This window comes from Chlamydotis macqueenii, chromosome 5 (genome assembly GCF_036417535.1).
Source record: "Chlamydotis macqueenii isolate bChlMac1 chromosome 5, bChlMac1.mat, whole genome shotgun sequence".
Classification (NCBI taxonomy): domain Eukaryota; kingdom Metazoa; phylum Chordata; class Aves; order Otidiformes; family Otididae; genus Chlamydotis; species Chlamydotis macqueenii.
This window is the reverse complement of record NC_141560.1, coordinates 40832868-40842167: the sequence shown is the minus strand read 5'-3', so window position 1 is coordinate 40842167 and position 9300 is coordinate 40832868. Positions and strand designations below refer to the sequence as shown.

The following is a 9300-nucleotide window of genomic DNA, read 5'->3' as shown; positions in this document are numbered from 1 at the left end:
GCTACATTAGTCTCCATCCTTAAATTGCCTCTCAGTCTTTACAAGCAGTATCCAAGACTCTCTTATACATTTTCCTACTGTAATAAAAGCAGTGGAGTTTTAGAATTTCTGCATCATCTGTCAGCAAGTAGCCAAAGGAGTGTTTGCAAGGGGAGTGTATGGTATTAGATTCCTATAAATTTTACATTACAAAGCTACCTAAAATTTAAGTGTTTTAAAAAATCAGAAAATGTAACTTTTCAGGGTGCATTTTGTCGCTCTGATCTTGTTTCTCTGACAGACACATGAGGACTATTGAAACTCTGAGGAAGGAAAGAGAAAAAAGGCTGCAAAGATACCAAAGAAGCCGAAGTCTGAGTCCTCAAAAGCATTTGAGTCTGTTGCAGGTGCTGGATGCAAGTCAGAGGGATGTAGATCTCCCCAGCAGACGCCGAGAATATCTGCAACAACTGAGAAGAGATGTAGTGGAAAATACCAGGTCGGGCATTAGGAATCTCTCTTTTGACCTGATGAACATTAACAGTGTTTACAGTGGGTGCATGTTAATGCTTCTTACTGACATCTGAGACTTCTCTGGCAGAAGAATTTTTGGTGCAGAAGTGTTAAACTTTGTGATAGAAAGTGCTTTCAGGAAAAATAGATGCCTGATTTTAGAAAACATTCATTAAAATCTTCCATCTAGTTTATTTCAGTCCGGAGCAAGAGTCTACTTTATGTGTATGGGGACAGCCAGGTATTCAGTCTTGACTCATTATAGACCAATCTTTCTTCTTACTCCTTCACTAACTTAAAAGCCACATGAACCAGTTAGGTTTCACGTTAAATACCAAAGAAGTTTTGCAACCCTTTACCATTTAGAATTGGAGTTTCTCATCCCCCACCATATCCCTTAAATGACTTTTGCTTCCTTTGCAGTAGGTCAGGAGTCAGTTATTTTCCCAACACAGTTATTTTGCGTGTGATATGCCAAAGTGGTAACTTCAGATCATACAGAGAGCTGACTTAGAAACCAGTGCAGTCACTGGAGTAATCTCAGTGGTAAACTAGTCTTGCACTCTGAATAATTTTCCAAGGGTAATGTCCATGCAACCTTCAGAGAGCAAAGAGAAACTTTTTGGCGGCTAACGTCGTGGGTTTTAATTGCTTTACTGGCAAATTTTCCTGTTCCATGTTGAAAGATGATTTTCGCATGGTATTTTGTCAGGTGACCTGATTTCAAGTAATTATGTTTTCCCCCACTTATCTATCCTTACAGAGTTCAAGAACCAAAAAGAAGAAGCATTCAGCATCCTTCAGACATTGAACTGTTGCTCCGAGACTATCAGAGGGCACGAGAGGAAACCAAATCTGAAATTGCACGAGCTAGGGACAAACTTCGGGAGAGGGCTGAGCAAGAAAAAAAGCGTATACGGGAGCAGATCTTTTCTCAGTTACAGAAGGTGAGCATTGCAGAGGAAACCATTCTGCATTATTCACATCAATGCATTTGTTTAAAAAGAAACTTCCATGGTTCAGTAGTTCTCCTGTTTGATATACATCCACGTAGAAAAACCAAATAATTAAATGCAAATTTGTGCTTTAAAAAATGTCAGTAATACAGAACTGATACTGTTCATGCTTTTGAACTCCATCTTCCTGAAACTTTCTTTTATGTACAAGAAACTCCTAATGTTTTCTCATTGGATTGAGCTTACACAGCCATCCTGTGGGGCATCTACCCAGTCTATGGAGAAGTTTTGCTAAGGTAAACCATTTCAGTACGTACTTAAACACAAAGGCCATTATTCTTTTCTGTTTCTCTTTTTAGATTGTCCTCTGTGTGAGTATTTGTCCTGTACTTCTGGGTTTTTTTGTCTGCACTTTGTTACCCGTCTTGCACAGCCCAAGTGTGTGCATTTTTCTCCCAGATGCAAGGACAGTACCTCATTAGGATGTGTCTCTTCTGCCCAGTTTCTGACTATACTTCTATGCAGCAACCTTTGTCACTGCCTGACAACACAACTTCAATCGTAGCTGCAGCCCTCCTCTCCTCATACGTGTGTATGATGTGGTGCAAAATGTGGTGAAAACTTGCTTCATTGCTCTGCACCCTTTAAGGCACCTCAAATTCGGGCACTTGCACTGGATGACTGGCTCTTACCACATCTGCTGCCGTATTTTTCTTGTGAAAAGTAGATGAACTTCACCTGAGTTGGAAAAACAAATTTAAAACTGCCCTTGAAAGTATAATCTTGAAGTTCTCAGTATTTTCTTATTATTTTATTTCTGTTTCACCTTCTGGGCTGACAGTGAGTAGCTGCATTGGTTAAAGTAAAATCTTCAGCCTTTAGCAACTGCAGTTGACCAGCAAGTTAAGTCAGGGGCTGCTCAAGAAGTAGGCAAAGAGCAACAAATGGAACTGAAAAGAGATCTTTTTTAAAACTTCTTTTTTTTCCCTTAAAAACATCCTAGCATCGGCTTGATAGCCTGAACTCTGGTACGTGAAAAATAGCAGCAGCAGAAGCTGCATTTGCCCAGGCTGCCAGGTTTTACGGGGTGATTCACTCTATGGCTTATATAATCTTAGTCTTTCAAACGAACCTGCTTATTTAATACTTTCAGTATGGCAACAGCTTTTGTCCTGTCAACAGTCCTTGAAAGAAATTGGATTTTTTTAGATTATTCCTCTTTCATCTTTCCAGGGCTGTTATTGATTTGACTAGCTGTTGTGCAAGGTTAAGTTTTCTGTGGTGGTTTTTGTTCTTGTTTGTAATGCTGTGACACCTATTACAGGAAGAAGCAAGGCTGAAGACTCTTGCAAGTACCAGCACTTTATGTACAGACTCCAGCCTCAGCCTCTCCTCTGGCCCAACATCTGGTTACAACAGCAGTAATACTGCTACGTATACTGCAAGTAACCTCAGCAGCCAGGAAGGACAGGTGAGAAACAGCAGGCCTGTGAGATGTCTCCTGATGCTTCAGCAGTAACAGAGAGACAATACAGGAACAGAAATCTTTTTTGAGACAGTTCATATTCTGTCACAGCTATCAAGTAGGACAAGTTTGTGTCAGTAGTACACAGAGGGGTGGTGTGGGGTGGAGGGAGCATTGCCATCTAATTGCAAATGACAGTGATACTTCATTTTTCTGTTTTTTTTTTTAACTCATAGATAAAAAACAGACAGTATTACTATTGTTAGTAATGCCACCGCCAAATGTTTTAGAAACAACAAGCCTTTTCTTGTGATAAACTAGAATCCGATATTCTCAGTGCCTCACGCAATGATGAATACGTTGACTTAAGAGTTTGTGTGTGTGAACATGAACCATCTTTCTGGAGTATGCACCTGTCCTATCTCCTTGTACTTGGTTTGCTAAATTTCCTGAAAAGGAAAGGCAAAGGAGTTACCATATGATAAAGAGAAGCTTCAAACCTCACAAGGCAGATTTGCTACAAATATTCCCCTTGCTGTGTAACATAATTTATTTTCCCCCGTTCACACCAAAAGCTCTCACTTCTGCTTTCTTAAATCAGGTTTCTTCTGGAAATGCTTTGCTTTCAAGAGATACACGGGGTCGTTCAGCTGTTAGAAACAGTCAGCTTTATGTGTTAGGGCAACTACAGAAAGATTCAACATTTGGTAAGTGAAACATACATCTGCTTATGTTTGAGCTGTATCCCAGAGCATAAGGAGGTTTGTCATTAACGCAAATCAAAATCTAATTTGATTATAGGTATTTTGAGGATGTTGCTACCATTACATGACTTCAGAGAAATCTGTCAACCAGTAGCCAGAGCTTGCTTAGAATTTCTTGAAAAAGTAAATGGTGATTTGGTCCCTCTGAAGCTGGTCTTTTGATGGGGTAACATCCAAGTACAGTGTTCGGAGAGGATATGAGGATAATGTTTTGAAGCAAGGAGGCGTGGGGAGCTAAAGCTGCAACGAGTGTAGGATTGTATGTCGAAGTTCTTATTTTTAGCCTTAAGACTGACGTTGCTTATTGTTCTTCGGGTTATTTTATTAGCTTATATTTGGTAATAACCGTTAAACTTGAGTAATGCAAGATGTAACTGTGGTGTAATTACCAGTAAACAGATTGTCTAGACAAGGGATGTTATCAGTCCTTCAGCAGGATCAGGTGGACTGGGTGCTCCAAGGGAGCTGTAGGGAGTCCCTACAGCTGCAGGCTAGTGGTGGGTTTCCTTTTTGTTTTTATTCTCCTACGGCTTTTTTGTTTCCTGCAGAAGCAAGCAGAATTCAGCCACCTCTTCCTTCTCGCAGCATCAGCTGTAGGTTCACTCATGGATTAACTATTTCTGTCAGCTCCTCTTCAACAAAAGGATACCAAGATTTGTCCAAACAGATACTGGCTAACGCTACCACTGAGGTAAGAAAATAAGCAGAGTTTTCACTTATTCCAATACCTCCTACTGAAGTTGTAGCAAAAAAAGGGTGGGACGAGTCTTGTTGTTCTGCACTGCCAAGAGTTACCTATTTGCCGGTTACAGAGACACACACTGAGCCATTTTAAATGGTGGGGGAAAGGGAGCCAGGCTGCAGCAGTGGAGTTCAGAAGAGGCTGATGCATGTTAGCTGAAATGTTTAAGTGAAGCTGGTGAAACTCCTCTAGTGTCTGAGAATTCCTACACTGCAGGTTTTAGGTATCTGTGTATGACAAGGTGTGAGCGTGTAGTTAGAAGGTAAGCATAACAACTTCGTATTTCAGATCAGGTAGAGTCGCATCAGCATCACTTACTTGGAGATACATGTTCTCCCCCCATCTCCCAGTTTAGGCCAGTATACGGGCTTAGGCTTATACATACATTCTCCCTCAGCAGGAATGTGAGAGGCAAGTCAGTGTGGCTGTTAATACTCCCTAAGGATTACCAGCATTATAAAACTAACTCTTTGTGGTAAAGCCAGTTTAGTAGTTTGAGTAGAGGATAGTGTAGCAGCATGCAAAAGCTGAACCCAATTTATAGATCAAACAACTTTCTCTTACCTGTACATTTGCCATTGTTTTCTAAGGTAATGGCAGCATGCTCTCATAACCTGAGGAATCTCTACACATGCCAAGCAGCAGGTGGTTGGAAGTAAGTTCTGTGGCAGGTCTTTACACTGGGAGGCCTTTTTCTGTACTTGGCCCCCTTATGTGCAAATACCTTTCAATTGTCTTTGACAGGTATCAATGTACAGAAAAAGAGGTGCTGGTTTACTACAAAGTCTTCCCTTCAGCAACAAGGCATGGGTTTCTGGGAGCAGGAGTGATAGAAAGACCTCTTCCCTGCGTGTGGGGACTAGTGAGAGATCCTGGCAAAAGGCATCTGTACGACAGAACTATCAACACAGCTCAAATCCACAAGAAGGTAACCAGCCATATTCAGCTGGGTGAGTATCAACACAAACAACTGGCCACCGTTTTCATTACGAACTTTTTCAGCTCAGGTTGTCAGCCAGGAAGAAAGTTAGAGGCATCTTATTTAATTTCTTCAGGTTTGAATAAACAATGTCACTGTTTAATTTGGGAACTTCCGTTTTGCAAGACTTTTGCAAAGCAAGGAGAGTAGCAAACACATTTCACCGCAGAAGTACAGCTAGAGACAGTGGTTTGAAAGTCAAAATAAATCTTAAGTGGCTTGAAAAAAGAACTTGATGACACAATATAGGATATTAATGACAGCTCTGCTCTTAGACAGCAAGAAGCCAATAAAATATGCATGTGCATTTTAACTTAAAGTTGTCAAAGTCTAATTGCCCTTGTTTTGTTTTTGTGTGGTTTTTTTTCACAGTATATTTAGTGACAGATCCCTCCCTGTGTTACCTAAAGCAGCCCCGGGATTTCTGCTGCATTACCGTAGAAGCCAAAGAGGTAAAGTGGACATTCTCTGTGAAGCATAGAGGAGTAAGTGTTCTAAGCTCATGAGAGAAGGAAGGAAAGTCCATGCTCAGCTTTCCAGAAGTGCCCGTGTAACAGAAAGAAAAGCCAGGCGGATATGACACAAGTGAATTACGTATAAAAGCCTCTAGTGAATGACCATCAGCAACCCAGCCCCGTTAGGCGGTAACACAAGTGTTACACAGTATATTCTGCTTACAAACATGCAGGATTATGACAAAAAAAAATTAATAAATAACACAAGAAATATTATTTCTTACTAAAAGAGCTCTTTTAAGTAAGTAATATGAGAAAGATGCCTCACAGCAAACAAAGAAAACATTACTATATGCATAATTTTTTTTTCTGATTGTCTTCTTCGCACTTTGTCACATGCAGGAGAACTTGTCTGTCTTGGCTGTTCAGTCTGTCGATGATGCATCCATGCCTCACCCTTGTAAAGAAGCGGTGAGAGGGGAGATTTTGCCAAGTGCTTGGATACTGGAACCTGATGTAGTGAATGGGAGAGATATCACCAGAGTTATTTACATGGCACAGGTAAGATTTTGCTGTATGTGTGTCCAACTGTGAATGCAAAAATCTGTTACATATCAAAATGAGAGCTGGTTACAAAAAATACGATCCTTATGCTACACGCCATGAAGTTTTCCAGGCTGGAGAGGTGTTTTGTTCAAAAATAGGTACAAAACCCAACATGTGGCCTTTCTTCTAATTCCTGCAGGTGGATCTTGGTGCCCCGGCTATCCCCGCAAGGCTCCTGAGTTCCATTGCTAAGCGACAGCCTCTGGTCATTGCTCGACTGGCGCACTTCCTTGCTAGTTAGTGTTTGGTACAAAACTGGACACTTAGCAGCAGCTGAGAGTTCACAAAGAGACACAAGCATGGGCAAGGGTAATGTAAAATGCTGGCTCGTGAGACAGTCACAATCAAGCCGCACTTGAGGAGCCTAATTGCTAATGTTGGACTGTACAAAAGTGTCATTAGAGAAAAGGCTCATTGATTTTAGCCAACACTGCTCAGAAGAAACCCAGCAAGTTTCACAGGGAACCTGTGCTCCTGGAGACAGCTGTGGAAAACCTCCACAGAAGAGCAGGAAGGTGTGCTGTCTCTATGAAGAGCAGAGGAAGAGACTGGCCTTTACAATAGCTGGCATCTTACGTGCAGAAGTGTATTATTGCATTTCTGTTTCCAAGGAACTTCAAAGATCATAGAATCATAGAGTTGTTGGGGTTGGAAAGGACCTTTAAAGGTCACCTAGTCCAACCCCCCTGCAAGGAGCAGGGACATCTCCAACCAGATCAGGTTGCTCAGAGCCTCATCCAACCTGGCCTTGATCAACCTTCTTTAAGAAAGTTTAGGCAGCGGTGAGAAGGTGGCAATGGAAGCAATGAACTGCACTACAAACTGGGAACAGTACATGTATGGCTTGAGACCTTTTACGAGCTCGAGTAGAGCTGCAAAGCCACTTTCTAACATTAAGATAAATATCAGATGCAGAATTGCTAACAGTGTAGACAGTCAGCTAGCTAAGTTAAATGATTTACTTTCCCTTGAGAAGGCAGGTTAAAACAGCACGATCTCCACTAATCATCCTGCACCCTGGAGAGATTTTTCTCATGTAATTGGCTGACTACCTGCAGCCAGTATAGGGTATTTCAGATTGCCACTACACTATGCAGCATCAGTGGAAACCACTACACCTCAGGACACAGTTTTACTGCACTGCAGAATTAGGTGCTTTCAAATAAAGAAACCAAACTGACAGTTGTAAACAAACACTGACACTTCGTCATTAATAGGGAGTAGTACTGAGTAATCAGCTTGTTTCTAGAATTTAAATCCTGCAAATATGTGTAGCTCCAGCATTTTTCTACAATGGCTTTTTCATCAGCCCTGTTACACTTTTACCCAAATGCATTAAGAGCTGAAAATCGAGCCTGGTCATAGTCTTATCGCACGTCCTTGTTCGTAACATGACCAGCTGTCTCCCTGCGGTGACTACCGACTCCTTCCATCCAATTACCTCGTGGTATTTCTGTTTAACTTAGACCAACAATCCTGCTGTGAGGCTTTACATGTTTGCTTAACACCTCCCTAGTTGGGTCACACATTCCTAAAATTAATTAAACAAAAATACAACCAACTTACTTACTTAAATATCTGAGTATCTTCATTTAGTTCTTCAGCACAACAGTAAAGAATCACTTTAGATGTCTTATCTAAGCAATAAAAGCTGCTATGATATGCTTTCTTCAGCTCAAAAAAAGCCCACGTTGTTCAAGAAGCTGTTGCACTTTAAGTTTGTCAAGTGAGAGATACGTATTCAAGCATCCACCTTACCAGAGTCAGCATCTGCTACTTTAATACAGTTATTTTCAGTAACAGATGCATTTCCCCTACATATGGTGAAGACAGTTAGCTGTACTTCTCACCTTTGAGTTCGAGCCAAGATCTTTTACGAGATCTCTGCACAGGTGTACTTTTGGTTCTCAGCTTCTAGGTTATTTCCTGTTATTAATATATTAAGTTTTAAAAGAAAAGGTAACAGCTATTTTAAATTGATATTTAAGAAAATAGCAGTTTTGAGACATAGCAGCCCAAGGCTTCCCCCTCTCCCCCCAAAAAAACTATACCAGGTAGGATAACAAAACCTTTCACTTACAGATTTGCTTTGGTTTATCTTTTAGATGGTCATGGTTATAATCTTAACACCAATATATTACTGGTCTCTTTTGGTGAGGCTTAGCCTTTTCCTAAAAGCCTGCCAAAGTCATGGCATGGCTCACTTCAAGTGTCATGCATCTTCCATAAGCGAGGAAAAAGTGACAACCTGTCACAAAGTAACTGAGTAAAGAGACAGATTTCCAGATTTGCAACCTGTCATACAGCTCCCCTCTCTCCCCACCACCCTGCTTTTGGTGGAAACCGAGAACAGAGCAAACAAGGCAGCACATTTAAAGCCCTAGAAAAAAGAAGTGAGCAGAAACAGCAACACGGGATTGGTTCTGTTCCCAGTGCTGCTTCTGTGGATTTCCGGAGAAGGCAGGGGAGTTCCTCATACAATGCACAAAAGATCTGCTCAGTGCTTTGCTTTTTTCCCCTTTTATTTTGGACATGGCACTAGTGGTAAAGCAGTCTTTGTAGGAAAAACATCTCGGGGGATTCCTGTTGATCACCGATGCCAGTGCCTATGAAGGATAATGTCTTATTGTACAGTGCATCAGATGTTTATTTTTATATACACATAAGATTTTTTTTTCTATGTTTACAAATTAAGTTATTTATATATGCTTGTTTTGAAATGTTTTTATATGCTATCAAAGCTAAGTTTTATTTTTATCAGTATTGAATTAATGTAACTTTTTTTTAAATACAATCTTCAATTGATACTAAAAAGCCTATTTATATGAATGTTTTCTTTTG

The 9300-nt window shown here is 40.7% G+C and overlaps 1 protein-coding gene across 1 annotated transcript in view; it reads left to right on the top strand.

The window, feature by feature from the left end:
• STARD9 (StAR related lipid transfer domain containing 9) overlaps positions 1-8667 on the top strand; it is a 113850-nt gene extending 105183 nt beyond the window's left edge. Inside the window, exons 25-34 of the mRNA XM_086749807.1 lie at positions 281-478; positions 1256-1439; positions 2773-2919; positions 3515-3620; positions 4226-4368; positions 5010-5074; positions 5164-5369; positions 5771-5850; positions 6256-6414; positions 6599-8667. Of these exons, the coding sequence (XP_086605933.1) occupies positions 281-478; positions 1256-1439; positions 2773-2919; positions 3515-3620; positions 4226-4368; positions 5010-5074; positions 5164-5369; positions 5771-5850; positions 6256-6414; positions 6599-6700 (1390 nt within the window). The 3' untranslated portion in view covers positions 6701-8667. The remainder of the gene's footprint in view (positions 1-280; positions 479-1255; positions 1440-2772; positions 2920-3514; positions 3621-4225; positions 4369-5009; positions 5075-5163; positions 5370-5770; positions 5851-6255; positions 6415-6598) is intronic.
• Positions 8668-9300: the final 633 nt, after the last annotated feature.